Genomic DNA, 20,222 nt, shown 5'->3' with positions numbered 1-20,222 from the left:
TACTCCTGTTCCTATATACACACTAGCTAGTAAGATACTTTTATCCAAACAGATATGTATGGTATCATAACTATTTACTATGTCATCCATACTAAACGCCCATTGATCAATGTCATATCTGACCCTACACAATCTGGGATTTAAAAGAAGTACCATGTAGTTGTTAACACTGAAATGTATTAACGAGAGATTTGGAGTTAGCTCCATTTTGTTGCCAAGAGTTACAGGTTATTTGGATAGCAGAGTTTTTGATCCAGCAATAAAGACACTTTATAATAGGCTTCTTAGTTATTGAAAGCAACCATTATTCGTATACTTCAAAACTGAAACAATATATATATATAGAGTTCTTTAAGTTTTACAGTATGAGCTCTGGACTTTATGCATTATGGAACATTTCAATAACCCTACAAGGTTATAGTGACAGTTAACTAGTCTTTTCCATAAAAGCACTCAGAAGATTACTAAACCACCAAACTACATTCATTCACATAAATCAAATGGTATCATTTAATGTTCAAAGTATCTCTGATCATTTAGACATCAATCTTTCTGATTGTGAGTGCTTGCTCACAAGTGAAAAAACCAAAGCTACAGAACACATCTTAAGCCTAACTGAAATTTTCAATTTTTTCCCCCCATAGAGCCAAACATTAATTTGTGAATTGACCCAAGGTGTGTAAAATAGGACTGGAGCCAAGCTGTACTCAATATACCACAGGGCAGAGTTCAAGGCTCTCAGAAGGCTGGTGTCAATCTCCTAGACATTTCGCTCCTGCATTTCAAGTCTACAAGCTGTCAGGAGAGCACATGATTGATCTTGAAAATATCTAGTCATTTCCGCTAGTAATAAGTAAGGTACTGTCTCTTCCACAGTCTTGGATTGTCTTCCGTACACATAGCCATTGCACTAATTTCAGAGTATAGTCTTCCTTATGATATTCACAATCAGCAGGCTATTTAAATAAACCCAACCTACTCTTCGATACAGTTTATAATCATTAGCATTTTCTAATATTCATGGGCTCCAGGTTCAGCCAATTATGCTTAACATCTACTCGGAAATCATAATTTCCACAGTTTCCAAATCAGCCACGTCTCTTTTCCCTTTTTGGATTTTATTCTGCAATATATGTTGAATCTGGTTGACTCCCACGCCCCATGCCATGCGATTGAGCTTTCCTCTCCTAATAGTCCCATTAGCCTGGTCTTGAGATTTTGCATACTGAGAGCTGGAGAGTCTGATACTGCTTGAAAAACATATTGTTTGAACTCTCAATAGAGCACTGCAGGCTATTAGAATGTCACCACAGAACATTCAATACCAACACGTACAGTTCTTAATATGCCATATTTTTCCTCTGCTGCACACAAGTTCTATATGCCACAGGCTACTTTCTGGCCTGGCTAGATGATTCCAGGAAATAGATTTTTCTTTTCTTAATGGAGTCCATACTGGAATTGACTGGTCTATTTATTAATATCCATGAACTAGTTGACAGAGTTTAGTTGTCAACATAATCTTTCAGTCAAGCAAATCAGTCTCTGGCCTGGAGTAGGAACAGGTGTATGTACAGAGGACAAAGGATCACAAGTGCCACGCAAGCAGCTGCTAGATTTGGATCCTGAGCTAACCGTGTAGCCATTTAAAAACTAAATGGCAACTGTGATTAGCTTCTTATTTTTTTTAAATGAAAAGCACATGGTTACCTCAATCTATCAAGGTTGAATTTCTACCAATATCTCCATGCATGACTAGCTATTTTCAAGATCAATCACCTGCTCTCCGAACAGCTTGAAATTCAGGAGTGAAACGTCAGGGAGATTAGCACCAGCTTCCTGAGAGCCTTGAACACTGCCCTACTTTTTTTTCCATTCAAGGGATGTGGATTTCGCTGGCAAGGCCAGCATTTATTGCCCATCCCTAATTGCCCTTGAGAAGGTGGTGGTGAGCCGCCTTCTTGAACCGCTGCAGTCCGTGTGGTGAAGGTTCTCCCACAGTGCTGTTAGGAAGGGAGTTCCAGGATTTTGACCCAGCGACGATGAAGGAATGGACACAGACACACACACAGACACAATTTCGTTTCACTGTTGGTCATTATCTGAGCCTTGCATATTCAAAGCATGCTGTCAGATTCATTTGTCACAAGGTATAGCACACGTAAACTAGTAATGGCATTTGTTGTTACAGGGACAATATTTTTTTCAAAAGTGCATAGAGCTGGTTTAATTCTTTCATCCCGATGAGAATAACAGTATTCATTGGTATATGGTCTAGATTTTTTAAAAAAGCACTTCCAAACAATAGTTAAAGAAGCAAATCCTTGATCAATTTGTATCCTTTCCTTCCCACCATTCCCCTTTCCTTCCCAAAAGAATGCGCTACTGATACAAGTCATTCATCTAGATCCTCTATATCCAACAAGTTCAAAGAGGTACAATTGTTAATCCTAGACAGTGATTTTTGTACCTGCTTAAGGTAGAAACAAAAGTAGTGAAAAACATTAAATATAATCTTTTTCAAAAGTGATTTTGCATCTATAGTACAGAAAAATATAAAACTATATTATAAACGTATATTAGATACTGCTTGGTACTCTGAATTTTTTTTTTACATGCATGCCAACATTGGTGTACAAATAAGTAGTTCTGACATATCCACAGGATACATGTTCCCATATTAAAAAAGGATGAGTTGCACTGTCACCGAGTGTTTCATTAAAATACACCTTAGGGCTGAAAACCGAAGAACCAATGACTGAAGATTTGTATCCAAACTTCTTATTGAAATTTCCTGAAGACATGTTGTTAAGAGAGACATCGGAAAGCAACAGAACAAGATGGCTGCTTCAGAGGCCACAGGTTTAAAGCCTTGCTTACAGCAAGGGAAGATTCCTATCCTATTTCTACTAACTTCTATTTACATTGTGGCACAGTGTTAGCCCATGTTACAGCACAAGTGTGATGGGTTATCTGTAATTTTTTTTTGTACTACTGCCCCCTCAATGTTCTTCCCTCCTCTCTTGAGGGCATCAACTCTGTACCGAGGTACAGATCCACAGATGCCACCGCCTCTCACTACCTTTCTCAAATGGTCATTCCACAGGTACAAGCCTTGAATAGGTCAGTAGACTACATGGCCAAGGAGGGCTTCAGAGCCAAACCTGATCCTGTCCAAACATGTAGACCTTTCAGCATAGAGGCACTCAGCAACAATCAGGAATGGAATACGGGTTGATTTTTTCCCCTCTTTCCCCAGGGGTGCCGAGGCCAAACTGTAGTAACCCACAAGGGCCAAGGCCAGTTGCTATTAGCTGCATGGCAGCTGAAGCCACCAATACCAACATCTGATCTTCCTGGCAGTGAATGCCAAAGGACTCTGGCTAGTAGCTGCACCTGGACCAATAAGCAGCACTGCCATGGCTGTAGGACCACAAGGCAATACTGCCAGTCTCCTGAATAAAATTTGTTTTCATCCATCACAATTTAAATCAAGTGTAATGAGAATAATTACATGACAACAGAATATAACAATACAAAGAGTAAACCATGGGTAGCCGACAACTATCACAATTCAGCTTTGACATTACTCCTGCTACCTGATGCTTCCTGTAATGTACATTGTCTTAATTTTAAAACATGCAGGTATTATTTCATTTTTTCTAATGCAATTAAGAGCTGTAAATGCCAACACCACTATCCATGCATTCCCTGCCAATGATGAATCAAGAAATTCAGACTAAACAACTGCAACATTATAGAATATAGAAACATAGAATCTTGCAGCACGGAAGGAGGCCATTCGGCCCATCGTGCCTGTGTCAGCTCTTTGGAAGAGGTATCCAATTAGTCCCACTTCTAAATTTAACACAGTTACTGTAAAGTTTCCAGAAATAAGCCACAGTTTTTCTGGGCCAGGAAAGTCTGTGGAACATACAGCATAAAAGATGAAAGCATACTGGACATGCACTATCCCTGTAATCAGTGTCAGAGCTATCAACTCTCATCCATTTCAATTTAATAATGTAACTTCTTTTGATGTATCTCACTCTGAGCCAATTTCTCCTTCCACTTCAGCTAGCTCACTCCTCACCTTTCTGAAATCTGCCCATATCCAATCTGAATAGCCTACAAAAATCTCACTGCCTAGGATCACACAAAGAATGCCCATTTAGGCAAGATATCAATGGACTGTTAGATTCAGTGGAACGATACCCAGCATTAACCACCGCTTTTAAGTAGTGAGAAAATTGAAGAAAAAAAAGTGGGAGAAAGCTGTATTCCAGCCTCAGAAGATACCGATAATAGAACTAAACCAAGCTTTGTTCACATGGTATGTGGTATCATCCAACTATCTCAGTTACATTACAGCCATGTAAACACTCCCTGTTGTTCACTATTCTATATTTATTTAATTACAAAATTTAAATTGACAGAAAATTTATATATTCTACTTATCATTTGGTCACTAAACCAGCTGGTATGGGCACAGCGTGCTCCATAAAAGGGCAGAACAGTTATTAAGATCCTTTCCAATGGACATTGGAGATATTTCATCAATAAAACCAAATTATAATTTATTCTTTCCTCCTTCCTGAAGGTGGTGATACATGTTGGAGTACAGGGTCTTGGTTCCCCGGTACTCATTGTTATCTTGCCAAAGTGGCCATTCTTCATGAACGAAAGGAGGCAATTTGACCAGAGGGCGAGAGGAGAAAGGGACATCTCGAGCTCTACCATATCCGCATTTGTGCACTTTTCAGCAAGGGACAATCAGGAGCAGGAACCCCTGGGTGATTCTTTTCCCCTGAAGTTAACTGTAGGCCCCTCCAATAACAGCCCAAGATCAGTTTACCAGACCGGCATATTGGCAAAATTGATCTGCTTACTGACTAAGAAATTGATCAGGAAGCTGAACAAGGAACAAATGCTACACAAAGCAAACCAGTCACAGGGTGTGTATGAAAGCAGCAAGCTGTACCTTTTTACACAAGGTTTTAATGTTCTAATTAATCATTTTGGTTATCAAAAGGATAATATCTAATTTTCACTCTGGAGTGAATCTTCTTCTGTATCTGTGTAGCTGAATTGTAGGGTCAGAAAACACATCTGGGATTGTGGTTCACTGTAATTACTCATTCCCATCATAACTGTGATCCCTTTGGATATAAATTATTCTGAACATTATTTTTGGTACCAGTAGGACAACATTCCATTTGCTGAGGACTTTGATCACTGACTATGAATAATAAAACTAAAAATAAATCACATTTCATTTAATTACAGATTTAGAAACGTCACAAAAACAAAAAGTACAGGATTGCTGAAAGAAAATGGGAATGTCCACTTCTGGGAAGCTTTTTCTAAACTTTATTCCTGGAGCAAAGTTGACAGCCTGGCTTTAACTTTAGAGTGAATCTGGATTCTGGATCTGAATCTGCAGTAGTCATTTTGCCCAAAGTAGATGGAAAGCATATTTCTGCAGCAGATCTCCAACAATCTATTGCTATGATTGCAGTTTTCTACAAGTGCTAACCTTGTATATGAAAGCATTCATTGTGCATTACATTTTTTCGCTAGCAGTGATAGGTTTCTTTTGTTTCTAAACCAATATCACACATCCAAGTTCTTTTTTTAGGAAGCATGGCCTGTGCGCCTGTGTAGTTTATACATCCTGACGTGACAGCCATTTTATTTACTGGAAGAAAGCTAGTTTAAAAACAAAACACGATGTAACAGCTGGTTAAGTCACAAAGTAAAAAGCTGTGCTGTGTTCCTTATGGGTCACCTCATGTGCACCCTGACTCTATGTCAACTTCAAACTGCACACACCTTCGTGATTCACACCAACCATCTGTTCTATTTTTGCAATTTCTGTGCGTTAAATTAGAATTTTTTTTGAGATGATCCTATTCACTGCAATAAAAAACAACTACTTTCAATGTTAAATTATTTCAACATTCTGTAGCATCAAGAAATAAAAGTCAAGCAATCAGTTGTAACTGTAATTTAAACAAGATCAGTGTTGTTATGGATTCGTCATAGCAATAGTATACACTTCATTACCCAAGTATTCATTCAATGCCTTTGAAATAAAATGCAAATTTTTTTTTATGGTTTATCTAAATGCACCACCCGATATTGTATTGAATGATAACAGACCAGGAAGGTCTCACATTTCTCATTTCAATAACTGCTGGGCTGCTACTATTGGTTTCAGTGCCTCTTGACTGGAGGGTGGAGAAATCCTACCCCCTTTTTGCTATCCAATAAGCTCTAATGAAAAGAGTGAGTATGTGGATTTTGAGTAAGGACAGGTCTGGGATCAGTTGCAAGTTTTTTCATGGTAAAACAAGTCTGCTGCCCATCACCATCCAAACTCGCAAGTTAGTTGCACAGCAATTAATTTAGGTGAGGATCAAGGGCATTCCACATTAAGGAAATTCACTTCTGTATGTTTATCCCACCCCTTGATTAAAAGAATGGATTTGAAGAAAAATGATAGGCATTTTAACCTTTGGCCAACAAGCATACCAAATGATTATTCCTTCAGTGAGACTTATATCTCAACCCAGACACAATCTAGAACTGAATTCCACCTCAGTGAATTTCTTAAACTCCTCAACTTGCAGCAATATGCTATGCATAATAAACTATGCATGTATCTATGTAACATCCCAGTATGGCTAAGGCTCATTGACTTGTGCAAATGTTGGTCATTTCCCTTTATTAAAGCACTGTGAAAGGACACCTTTGCCATTTTTTTTAGAAAATCAGAATGAGGGTTATTACCATACTGTCAGCAAACACACAGGGTACAATGCATCACTTCCAATCTGGGCAGTTTAATAATATGTATGAGCAGTCCTGGATGACGCCTTTCCCCCTAAGCTAATGGCAAGTGTTGATTCCAGAACAAGTGGTAAGGTCAGGTATGAAATCAATATATCCATCAATCAGCATCCTCCAAATGAGGCGTTTGGGAGATTTTTCTGGCCATCCTCCGATGTGATCTGTTCATCGAACTGATGCAGGCCAAATTAGAAAATGTAACTGAAGCTGTAAGATTCTATTATTTAAAAAAGTCCAGTTCTAGTTTACGCTTGGGTGACTGCAACATGCTCGGATTAGAATAATGAAATATTCCATGATTTTATAATATAAAACATAAGTGACCAAGAAACGCCCAACCAGCTCACCATCATTTACCTCTATGACAAGGTGCAATGTTGACAAATTTTCTTCTCACTCCTACGCTGAACCAAAGCATTTCTAAGAACATATATTGTTTATTGGTTTCTTCAACTTGGTCAATAAAGAAACCATGAAAAGCATCATGCTCTCTATAACATGCTTCTCACAATAATGTCTTCATCGTATGGTTCCCATAGTCCCTGTTTTCACAAATGTTCATCGTTAGTGAATGCTATTTTATGTAAAAGGATAATTGCACTAATGGTTATGGTCATGAGTGTTCATTTATTCACCCAACCTCTACCACCCATCCGAGGCCTATCATTTCTATTCAATATTTGAAGCAGCCAAGCAGGTTATGGAGTTCTACTAAACAAATCTGAGAAATGAGCTATTTGCCCTCACTAAGCTAAATGCCTTCCTTTTAAATGGATATTACTCTCGTGGAATGTGCATGCCAGAACAAACAAAAGGATCGATGATCCAAAGCCACAATGTGACTAATTAGTGACAATTAAGGGTACTCAATCCTAAATCTTAAGTCATTAAATTTGAAAGACATAGAGGATGCACAATGAATGTAGAAAGCAAACGTTAAGTAATAGGTTTATTCCACAAACAAATACTGCAAAGCTCGCGTAACAATAAGTCCAGTATTCAATCATTACCCTCCATACTGCAAACAACAATTATTAATATGATTATTACAATGCTACTAGTCTGCATGACACCATGCATTCCAGAAGGACATATATGATATTTCCATATCGTTAACAGGACACTAGATGGTCCCCTGATGGGAGTAAGCACCATCAACATCCTGGGGGTTGCCACTGACCAGACACAGAACTGGACCAGCCACATAAATGCCATAGCTATTAGAGCAGGTCAGAGGCTCGGTATTCCGTGCAGAGATACTTTGGTATATACTTGAAAGGGAAAAAATTGCAGGACAATGGGGAAAGAGCAGGGGATCGGGACTAATAGGCTAAATCTTTCAAAGAGCCATCACAGGCATGATGGGCCAAATGGCCTCCTCCTGTGCTGTATGATTCTATGAGTGACTCACCTCCTGACTCCCCAAAGCCTCTCTACCACCTACAAGGCACAAGTCAGGAGAGTGATGGAATACTCTCCACTTGCCTGGATGAGTGCAACTGCAACACTCAAGAAGCTCGACATCCAAGACAAAGCAGTCAGCTTGATCAGCAGTCCATCCACCACCTACTACAGTGGCTGCAGGGTGTCCTATCTACAGGATACACTGCAGCAACTCGCCAAGGCTTCTTCAACTACACCTCCCAAACCCGCAACCTCCACCGCCTGAAAGAATAAGGGCAGCAGGTGCATGGGAACACCATTCTGACTTGAACATATATCGCCATTCCTTCATAATCGTTGGGTCCAAATCCTGGAGCTTCATATGTAACAGTACCATGGGAGTACCGTCACCACATAGAATGCACACAGTTCAAAAAGGTGGCCCACCAACACCTTCTACGGCAACAAAGGATGGGCAATAAATGCTGGCCTTGCCAGCAATGCCAATATCCAGAGAATGAATTTTTAAAAATTGAAGCAATTACACTCAAAAGGTATCTTTTGTATTACTTTGTTATTCTTTGATGGGAATATTCAAGGGTCTTTGAAATAAAAGCATCTAGTTATTACCACACCAATACAAGTGTTTATTGGAACATTACACAGGCTGCCAATAAAAGCTAGCCTAGAATTAACAGAATACAGCTCCACTTAGAACTTTGAGTCCATCAATGATATATCTTCACTTGCCTGAAAAATTATAATTGCTTAACACCTACGCCATTTGAGTGATGTATTTTCAACATTTGTGAGAGAAATCCTGCAACACAATCACTGATGTAATAGCTAGCATTTCTATGGGAACATACACACATTGAAACCAATGATGTTTCTTTGTCACTCGTGACATCTGCACGTGAGCACATTCCTGGTGGGTTTTTTTTGTTGTATGCTCTATCTTTCCTTATAGCAGTGAAACTGTATGACTTTAGCAGAGTTGAATAAATGAACACTCGTGGCCATAACCATTTGTTCAATAATCTTTTTAAACAAAATTTCACTTTTATTGCTAACAGAATCCACCAGTCATGCTAACTACCATCTATCCATAATTCTTAGTCATGCTCTCAGCCATAAAGAGCTAAGGCCTGACACCAGTCATTAAAAACAACACCTCTTGTGCAACCCGATTTGAATATATCACAAAGAACTAACAGACTGGTGCGCAGTAGCACCCAAGAGCGCTAGGAAAGTATGTCAAAAAAATACAAGTATGACACATATAAATCTGCTACCATAAACAGTAAATATGCCTCAACTTGAGAATATTGTAAAAATTTCTAAAATAGACATAATAAATCTCTGTTTTTCAACACTTATGTGGAATAAATAGGATGAATGATTGATTGATTTGCTGCTTCCATTCAGTAAGCCAATTCAGATTTTGGAATGCTAACTCATTCAAATCTGTGCCAATCATAAGCCATTATGCCCCATGTCATTCCACATTTTATTTCCCAGTGGAGCATCATTTTCAGCTTTGGTTTTGGAGTCAGTCGGAAACCCATCAACACATTTATGAGCCTCCGAACCAAACTGCTGAGAAACCCACACAAGTAGAGTTCCAGGTGCTTAATGTGGAGTGCACGCTCTCCCTCCAATAGGGACACAGTACACTTACCTACAAATAAACAACTTAGTACAGGTTGGCAAAAGCCAAAGCAAGTATGTGTATGGGTGGTGGAGTTTGATTGACTAGGTGTCAGTCTTGGCTCAGTGGTAGTACTCTCACCTAAGTCAAAAGGTCACATGTTCAAGTCTCACTCCAAGACTTGAGTACATAATCTAGGCTAACATATCAGTACAGTATTGTTAGAAATGCACCTTTCGAATGAGTCGTTAAAGTGAAGACCTGCCTACCCTCTCAGGTGGACATAAAAGATCCTTTGAAATTATTCAAAGAACAGGGGCATTCTCCTGGTGCCCTGGCCAATATTTATCCTTCAACCAACACCACTAAAACAGATTACCTGGCCATTTATCTCATTACTGTTTGTGGCACCTTGCTGTGCCATGTTTGTCTATATTACAAAAGTGACTACACTTCAAAAGTACGTCATTGGTTATGAAGCACTTTGGGATATCCTGAGGATGTGGAAAGCATTATCTAAATGAAAGTTATTTTTTTCTTAAAGCCTCACAAGCTATCAGCACAGGGCATTACCTGATCTGCCTATTAAAGCATTAATTTGCAGGGTTACCTGCTGCCAAGTGGAAAGAATCCCAACTCCCAGTGGCAGGTTTACCCCTCCAGATTGCATCGATGATCAGTCATCAACAGCAACCTAGAGTACTGCAGACCTGCCTAGGATAAGACATAAATTGACCTGAACTGTTAATGGGTACACCAACAGACAAGAGTGGGAAGTATTCAAAGAAGTATTTGCTATCATACAAAACCTAAGAAGGCAAAGGCTCCGCTCATTTAGTTAAGCAACCATGATCAACAATTGAAGTAAGAGACAGTATCAAGCTAAAGGAAAAGGTTTACACAAATCCAGCAGACTCAGACAGCTATAAAAGGATACAAGAAAAATTAATGAGGTGCATAAAGGAATATCTTGCAAGGGATATCAAAGCTAACAGAAAACGCTTTTATAAATATATTGAGAAAAAGAATGATAAAAGGAGAATGTCGGCCCAATAAAGACAGGTGCAGGCAAGACTATAAGAGATAAGGAAATGGCTATTTTGTTAAATGAGTGCCTTGTATCTATTTTCACAGTGGAGGAAGAGGACACAATACAAGCAAGAAAAGAGAACTTACAAATAAGTCAAGGGGAGGATCAGTGGATGTAATACAAGTTTTTTAAAATTGTAATGGAGAAAATAATGGGACTTAAGATAGTCAGATCTCCAGGACCCAATGGTTTCCATCCTAGGTATTAAAATAAACAAGTGAGGAAACTGCAGGTTCATTCGTCCTACTTTTTCAAAGCTCTCTAGATTCTGTAGTTGTGCATTTGGATTGGAAAATTGCAAATGTCACTATTACTTAAGATGGGAGGGATGGACAAACCAGATAACTACAGACTTGTCAGTTTAACATCCATTGTAAGAAGGTGACTGTAATCTATTAGAGACAGAGTGACTGAGCACTTGGGCAAGCACGAGCCTATCAAAGAGAGTCAGCTTGGATTTGTGAAGGGTTGGTCACGTCTGACTAACCTAGTTGAATTTTATGAGGAGGTTGTTAGCATGAATAGGGGAGTGTCTATGGATGTTGTCTATATGGACTTCCAGAAGGCATTTGATAAGATTCCACACATGAGATTATTAGCAAAAATAAAAGCGCAGAGAATTGGAGGTCATCTTGTGATATGGGTTGGGAGGTAGGATACAGAAAGTGGGGATAAAGGATCCATTCTCTGATTGACAGGATGTGACAAGTGGTGTTCCCCAGGGATCTGTACTGGGGTCTCAGCTTTTCACCATATATATTAATGGCTTGAAGGAATATGTTTGCAGATGATACTAAGTTCTGAGGCACAGTAAGTTTATGCAGATGGGAGCAGGAAGTCACAAAGGGACATAGACTAACTGCGTGGGCAAAACTATGGCAGATGGAGTTCAATGCAAGGATGTGAGGTCAGCCACTTTGGATCAGAGAAAGACAATTCAGAATATTTTCTTAACGGAGACTAGAAGCTGCGGAGGAATAACGGGATTTTAGGTGTCCCTGTACACGAATCACTAAACGCTAGTACACAAGTACAGAACGTAATCAAAAGGGCTATTGGAATGTTGGCTTTTGGGGATTGGAATACAAAAGTAAGGAAGTGATGCTTCATAGTATAAAGGCTTGATCAGACCACATCTGGAGTACTGCGTTCAGGTTTGGGCACCGAACCTCAAGATATATTTGCCTTTTAAGAGGTACGGCGTAGATTCAGCAGAATAATACCAGGGCTTAACAGTTAAATGATGAGGACAGGTTGCATAAACTTGGCTTGTAATCCTTTGAGTTTAGAAGATTGAGTGGTGATCTAATTGAGGTGTTTAAAATGATAAAAAGATTCCATAGGGTAGATATAGAGAAACTATTTCCTCTAGTGGGGGATCCAGAACATGAGGGCATAAACTTAAAATGAAAGCTAAGTCATTTAGGAGTGAAATCAGGAAGCATTCCCTCCCCACCGCCCCCCCCCCCACCCCACCCCCCACTGAAAGAGTAGTAGAAATCTGGAACTCTATCCCCAAAAGGCTGTGTATCCTGGGTCAATTGAAATTTTCAAGACTGAGAATGATAGATTTTTGTTGGGTAATGGCATCGAGGGTATGGAAGAAAGGTGAGTAAATGGGGTTGAGGTACAGATCAGCCTTGATGTAACTGAATGACAGAACAGGCTTAAGGGGCTAAATGGCCTACTTCTGTTCCTATGTTTATATGTTTCCTATGTTCCTATGATTGCCACATCTGCCATAAGGTATCATTGCTCCATCAGGAGGTTAGTCACTAACAAACATCAGTTTGAGCCCTCGCTAAGCAGACAACAGGTACCAAAATCTCCTTCCAACTGACATGGTGAGCAGCACATTGCACCATAAAATGTATGAAAGTGCATTGCTACCATACTCCTGACCACAGCATATCCTGTTGATGGTTTGATTCGTGGAACCACCTATCAGATTTGCCTCTGCAATCCAGTTATATGTAGGATGCACTATTCCTCTTCATGTATCCTATGCATTACTCAACATATTTATTCCACTGCTGTGGAATAACATCTATGTGTCATTCACATATTTACACAAAGATAACCAAAGATTGTGGTGGTACATTATAGCAGTTTTCAACTGCAGCTTGGATGAGGCATTCAAATCCTGAATAGTATGAGTTTAACTACCAGCACTCCATAGCCATTAGAAATCCAAATTGGAACTCGGATTTGTTGAGTATGCAAGCCACACAGATGCCAAAAGAACTGCACGAATGTGTTTACAGTGTCTGTACTCCACTGATTTGATGAACGTGCTTGCATAACACTACCTCAATAATAATTGCAGGTAAGACAACATAAAATGCAGTGGGTGTGAAAACAAGAATTGAATGTAAAATAGGTAAGAGACCATTAACAATGGTAAATATAGTAAATCAGTTAAAGGAGAGAGAAATCAATGACAATTCGCTGGTGGTTGATTTTTTTAAACTCTTGAAATTCCAAGTCTTCATTTTTTGATTGGCTACCTATTTCCTTATACTTCTTACTTCTGCATGTCAGTGCTGTAAAAAGGTTACAACTTTTTGCCACCTCACTCCTAAATACCATGCATAAAAGACACACATTTCCCACAGGTGTCAACTATGGCTCAGTGGGTAGCACTCTTGCCTGGGGGTCCGAAGGTTATGGGTTCATGTCTCACTCCAGAGAATTGAGCACATAATCTGGGCCAACATTCCCAGTGCGTAATGCCTTTTGGATGAGACGTTAAAAATCAAAGTCCCGTCTGCCCTCTCAGGTGGATATAAAAGATCCCATGATACTATTTCGAAGAAAAGCAGGGAAGTTGTACCCGGTGTCCTGGCCAATATTTATCCCTTAACCAACATCACTAAAACAGATTATCATGTCATTACCACATTGCTGTTTGTGGGAAATTAGCTGCCGCATTTCCTACATTAAACAGTGACTACACTTTATATTTCATCGTATGTAAAGCGCTTTCGGATATCCCAAGGTCGTAAAAGGTGTTATATAAATGTAAGTCTTTCTATTTTATGATTTAAGTCATCATAGAAATTGAATGAGTAATTAGGGTAGTTAGAGCCAATATAGAACTAACACCAGCACAGTGGGCCACGTGGTCTCTTTCTGCACTGAAATTTCTACGATTTTTTTTGCTGTTTGTGGCATTCACAAAGAATGACACTAGTGCTTCTGTAGCATTTTTATCTAAATGTAATGAAGGAACAGTAAAATGTTCAATTAATTGAATTTCCCCATATGTGGTACTGTGCAACAAACAGATAAATCAGGTCAGCAACTAACCTATGCAAAACAAAAACGGAACTATTAGTTATTTGTGTCTAGCACATGTCAATCACACATTAGATGTTACAAAACTTGTTTTTCAAAAAATGCCAGTCATTGACCTGGATCCTGAACTTTACAAGCAATTACAGCTGCACTCTGATTGACCTCAGTACTGTATAAGTATCTCCAATTGTCTGGATTTTCCTATTTAAAACAGTGGCCTTAAAGGCACAGTCCAGTTAATAGTTGAACATCACAACAATGCACCAGATTCAAAATAATCCATGGCTAATGTCATAGAAATCCACTAGTGTTATGGTAAAATACCATGTTGGTATTCTATTGAATTGGAATTATGTCTGCACAAGGTATTTATGAGTGAGGAAAGCTATTCACCCATTTTAGTTCATCGACCCATTACAGCATCTAACTGATTCAGAAATGAGTGTGGGGTCTTTATCAACGCTATTCTTTCTGGAAGTTAACTCCAAGTGTTGTTCACTCTGGGTGCGAAGAACTTACTGAAAATTTGTCTTTGCCTTTTACTCGTTTGAACTTGTGGCCCTTTGTCCTACTTTTGCAATGTAATTTAATATCATAATAATCTTTTCCATGCTCAATTATTTTGTATACCTCCACTTATTTCGCATGAGAACCAGCTATTATCTAAAGATAGGATGCCATATAGGTGTTACAACAGTGGGGTTGAATTTAATGGATGGAATGAATGCCTCTCTGGTTCTCATGCGAAATAAGATTAGAAGATTGATCCTGTTCATATGCTCATAGGATTCCTACGCAAAACTGCTCTGAAATTTATCACTATCGCATATGGGCAATTTGAGAAATAGGAGTCGTTTTTGGTGGATTAAAGAACAATGGCAGCTATGGGTCGTTATCCAGGAATTAAAAAATTGTTGATCCCCGATTCTGCCAGTACAGACAGACAGTCACCATCTGGAATCCATAGCTGACTGCAGCCGAACATGTATGAGGGCCTCAACCTGGCCTGGCATATCCGGTCTTCCCAAGGTAAGTGGCCAATTTCAGGATTCTCCTACGAGACAGAAGTTATTTAACTCTTGCAGTTTAAAGGGTCACTGCCACCCGTTTGAAGAGTCTGTGGGCAGACTCAGTTCCTGTAATCGACTACTATAAAAACACAAAGTTTGCAGTAGATGCGTTATCTGCTGTACCGCAAACAATTCCAACGTACTTTTTGTGGGTTATATTATTTAATGCTGTTGTGTGCTTTTTAGAACAGAAACAATTAGCAGCTCAATGCATCACTAATTACACTATCCATTTATGTTTACAAACGCCTGATGAAATTTTGCTAAGATGAAATGCCACTTTAGACGACTTCCCTCCCTGCAATCCACTTCAATATATTTGATCCAGGATCCCGACAGAGAGGTCATTCGCCTTGGCAGGGGGCATCATCACTTCTGCTCCTAAAACAGTAAGTGCTTTTCATTGAATATTTGTATTTTTACTAACAAGTACAGCACACTGGTCGCGTTTGCAAATGTCTGTTGTCACATCTCCCTATCCGGGTATTTCTAGCAGTCAGTCACAAAGCAATAAGTCTACCGTTAACCTACAAGACTCAAAATATTAATTACTTTGTTGCTAAGTAATAAGCCACATCGAAATCGTTTTAAAAGGAGGTTTTTTTAAAATTAAATACGATTTGTTTAGCTCCTTACATTGTATTTGGCAAAAATAACACCAATCTCCACGACGGGAGCCAAAACTTACAACCCTGTTCTACAGTGCTTCTAACAGATTTGATTTCTCTGTAATCCTTCAATATTGATTGGTCACCGGGGGACAGACATGTCAATTTTCAGTAGCGAAATTAACATAACCACTGACATCTCGTTGCTCAACTCACGAGAGCCAGCAGCCTATGATTGGTCGGAGCCTGCGAGGATGTCTTAAAATCCACAGCCGACATTCTCGGCGACTAGATTGCAGCGCCGTCGTTAGGGGAGCCGCACAATAGTTTTTGACAAGAGATTGAGCTCGGGAAAAAAAAGGCATAATGGTTCAGTCGGCTCGAAATACCGAGCTCATTGATCGCTTCACAATGGGACCTCTGCAACCATCTATATTGTAACCAATTATCCGACATTAATCTGGTTCTTCACTACAGGTGCCGAGTCAATAGTAACATGTCGGTTCCAGAATCAAATGTGTGACTACTATTGGCAGGAGTGCTCACATTTCTGTTAACCGAAACGCCAACTTTTAACTGTTTGCATTCGGAATACAAGATTGTGTTTGCTCAGTGGAGCAACATTGTATCAATCACTCAATATAGGGTTAACATTTATTGTGTATATATGCAAAATGTGGGTCAGGCACCTATGTATTGGCAACCAAAGCAACACCTCCGTTGTACATCTCACTCTAAGGAATTAAATAGCTTTAGAGAGTCTACCATCTCAGTTCCCGAAGTTTTTAATAATTGAAACAACCATCCTTATTTTAGACAATTCATCAACCCCTCTACTTTTAGCAGTGTAGTATGAGGATTTTTTTTTTGGTGGGGGGGAATTAGTTGAGTTTTTGGATTCATGCCAAAAATAGTTGGGCCGCTTTAATTTACACAAACGGCAATAACTACATATACTCCCAATTCACGTGGGGTAATGACATCCGTCTCGCAAGCATTCCGGGGAGGCAATTGGAGTCTAACCCACGGGGACTTTTATCATTTCGTTTTACTTTGGGAAATCCAGAGATAAAAGTCCCGTCGCTCACATTTATCAAAGATTGCTTGCACATGGCGATTTAGTTTGGTGTCAGCTTCATAATCTGACACTTTGGAAACTTGGCGCATAAAATCAGATAATCAAACACGCTGAATTGCAGTATCGTACAGTGTACTTAATGTGTGCAGAATTCGTTTGTGCTCGATTTGTAATTTATGATCCACAGAACTAAATATACACACGCAAGTTTAAGGTCGCGCTTTGGGGAGGGATTACTGTACCACGTGACAAACAGACCACCTTATGGATATTTCAAACAGTCAGACAGATAGGAAATGTAGATCACATACAATGCACGAATATGCCTACACTCATAACCATTACTGATGTTCAGATACAAGAGTTCCGATGCATAGAATTGCTCAAACCTATAGTCAATTTATGGAGAATAGTTAACGTGCAGACCTGGTCTGCTCGCCTTTAAATCGTTTTATTATAACTGCGGTTAATGTATCGGCGATTAAACGCCGCGTTTTCAATATTTTCTCATTGAAGATCCGCATTTGCATTTACCACAATGGAGCAGCCCAGTGAACATTCAATGAAAATCAATACGTCAAATGGAATTCTACATGCTGTAAGGGAAAAAAAACATTTTCTTTAAAAACGCTATTTCACAGCATTCGCCCAGTGCACGGGGATTTTTATTTTTTATTGCAGAATGCAGTGTTGGATTGTTGTGAGTGTTAAAGATGCGCCGGGGTAGACAAGAAGGGCAATTTCACGCTGATCATTAAAAGAAAATCGTTGTCATTACAAACTTACCGTACACCCCCTGGCCAGAAATGCCTTCTAGTATAACTGTAAGCAGCCACAAGAGTAGATAAGCAAAATCCATCTTCACGTTAGTGTTAACATATCCAGCTTGGGAGCACCGTCTTCTTTCTGCTGCTTTCAGCGGACCGTCAGCAACCCCGGTTCCGGGGAACGAGCGTCACCGATCGGGCAGAGGGCGATCGACTCCGAGACGACGGGAGAGATCCAATTGTGTGATTTTTGAAGAGATTTGAGTCCAGCGTGTGCGCCCGCGTTTCAAGGCTACGGGAGCGGGGTTGCGCCCGTCACTGTACGGGGCAAAGCCAACAGCAAGCCCATGGAAAGGGAGCCGAGCTGTACGTTAAGCGGCGAGGGCTTTGCCGGTGATGGTGTGTGTTTTAAAAGTAACTCACGGTGGTCCCTGGAGAGCAATTAACAAAACACGCTCGATCGCAGCTCAGCCACATCCATTCGTTCCCCTGCACATTCCGCCAGCCGCTTAACATAGCCAGCAATAAACCGTGCGATAGTAATAATGCATCAGCTCCGGGCAAACTCGTCTCCCGTTTCAACAGCGACAAGCGGCAGCACAAATCATTATTCGGGCTGCAACATTCTCAATGGGTTTGCCGTCCAAAAGAAATCTCCTCCACACAGCTGGATCCGACAGAAACTCACACAAAAAAATCACTGAAACGAGAAGTTCAGGATGTGGAAAGACACCGGTTCACCGCTGCATCCAGGGCTGGGAGAAGATGTCACCTCGCGGGGAGAGAGAGGCAGAGGCACTGGAGCAGGGAGCAGGCAGCAGCATTCCCGTCTGCACCCGATCTAATCCTGGGTCCCTCGGTGAAATCGCTGAGATGAGAGGGCTGGTGGTTGATGTAGGGGGGAGGGGGGAGGAAGAGTCCGGCCGGAATTGTGAGCAGATGAAATGGCTCTTAGTGGAGCTGGATCATCACGTTGCTCAGTACGTGCCCCGATGGTGAACATGGAGCTCGCCCGCAGCCGGAGACGTACAGGCTGCGTGATTGAAGCTCGTCAGCAGAGAGGCGAGAGGCGGCGAGGCGAGGGGAGCAGATTAAAAACGCTCCATCCCACTCATCACGCATTTCAGCTGCATCGTCTTTTTTGCATTTCTACATTGAGCACAGCTGCTGTGGGAGAAGAATAAAAACATGAGGGATCAGAGCCGCCGTTCCGCTATCTATTTATCGATGCAATCTAACCTCCACTCTGGTCCTTCAGAAGATATAAGGCAAGCAATAAATAAGCAGTTTTTACTGTTCAAACTTGCACTGATCTCACCCTGTTTTTTTTAAAGAAACTGGGTTCATGGACACGTCACTTAGGTTTTAAAGTTTGTGAAATTCACGAGAAGGGCCATTTGAAAAACTCCAAAGCACAGCTTTAAAGAGACACCTGTATTCGGTGTGTAAGTAAGTCAGAGGAAAGGAGACCGCTTGAGTAAGTGGTGCAATTAGACGTTTCACTTTTGAGACCTGGATCTAAATTCAATTGTAACAGTTGAGATCAGAGTTTCCTCTCCGATGGTTATTAACCCATGCTACACATTTGGTGCCGATGTTCACCATTACTGAGATACCAGTACCAAAAGGCCAAGAGGGCGTTGTTAGTTGGTCACCAGATCACTTCCAAGTTGTGATGGTGGTGCTTGGTTTTGCTTTTGCGTATAATTGCAGCTGGTGTGAAACACTTTTTAACTTATAAAATTTTTTACTTTTTTGGCCAACTGGGTACCTGACACACGTGGAAACCCATCATTAAGTTTAAGAGTCTCCGAGCAGAGCTACTAAGAAATCCATTCAGGTAAAATGTATTTTGTCCAGTAAACAGAGCATTCTCTTTGCATTGGGACACACCCCGCTTGACTAACAGCTTAGATGCAGGTTGGCACAGCTAAGGCTTAGCGATGCTCAAATGTGTGCAGGGATACTGATGGAACCATGCAGCCTCCCAACACAAACCCCTGGTAAGCCTCCCATTGGTTTTCCAGTTAGAACCACACTTCCTTTGTAGCATTGGCATGTAGAGTTATCTGCAGCCAACTGGTCCCGAGTGACATGTCTAACCTCCAGGTTTCATTAGTAAGCCAAGCAGGCTAGTAAATCATCAACAGTTCCCTGGTGTACTGAGCACCTGGCTGGTTCGGATATCAGATTATCGAGGCTGATTCAGTTCCTAGGTTCCAGGCATGATATCATGGCGTCACCTCAACCCCCAAAATATTAGCTACGTCCCACCACCTCCGCAAGGATAGTCACTAGTTGGTTGTTGGACAGGTCTTAGGGTTCCTCTTCGGCTATATGATGGATATCTGTCTTCATCACGGTGGAAAGATCTATGCAGAGCAACTTATGTTCGGCACCCTGATGTTCTAGCCCAGAGGCACATA

At 40.5% G+C, this 20,222-nt stretch overlaps 1 protein-coding gene across 1 annotated transcript in view; it reads right to left on the bottom strand.

Moving 5' to 3' along the window:
* The window catches only part of mdga2a (MAM domain containing glycosylphosphatidylinositol anchor 2a), a 640,034-nt gene extending 621,586 nt beyond the window's left edge, over window positions 1-18,448 (bottom strand). Inside the window, exon 1 of the mRNA XM_067991845.1 lies at window positions 17,816-18,448. Within this exon, the coding sequence (XP_067847946.1) occupies window positions 17,816-17,888 (73 nt within the window). The 5' untranslated portion in view covers window positions 17,889-18,448. The remainder of the gene's footprint in view (window positions 1-17,815) is intronic.
* Between the last annotated feature and the right edge of the window lie 1,774 nt (window positions 18,449-20,222).

The sequence above is a fragment of the Heptranchias perlo genome, chromosome 10 (assembly GCF_035084215.1).
Source record: "Heptranchias perlo isolate sHepPer1 chromosome 10, sHepPer1.hap1, whole genome shotgun sequence".
In the NCBI taxonomy this organism is placed as follows: Eukaryota; Metazoa; Chordata; class Chondrichthyes; order Hexanchiformes; family Hexanchidae; genus Heptranchias; species Heptranchias perlo.
The sequence above is the reverse complement of the archived record's forward strand: the minus strand, read 5'-3'. Positions and strand labels throughout refer to the sequence as shown.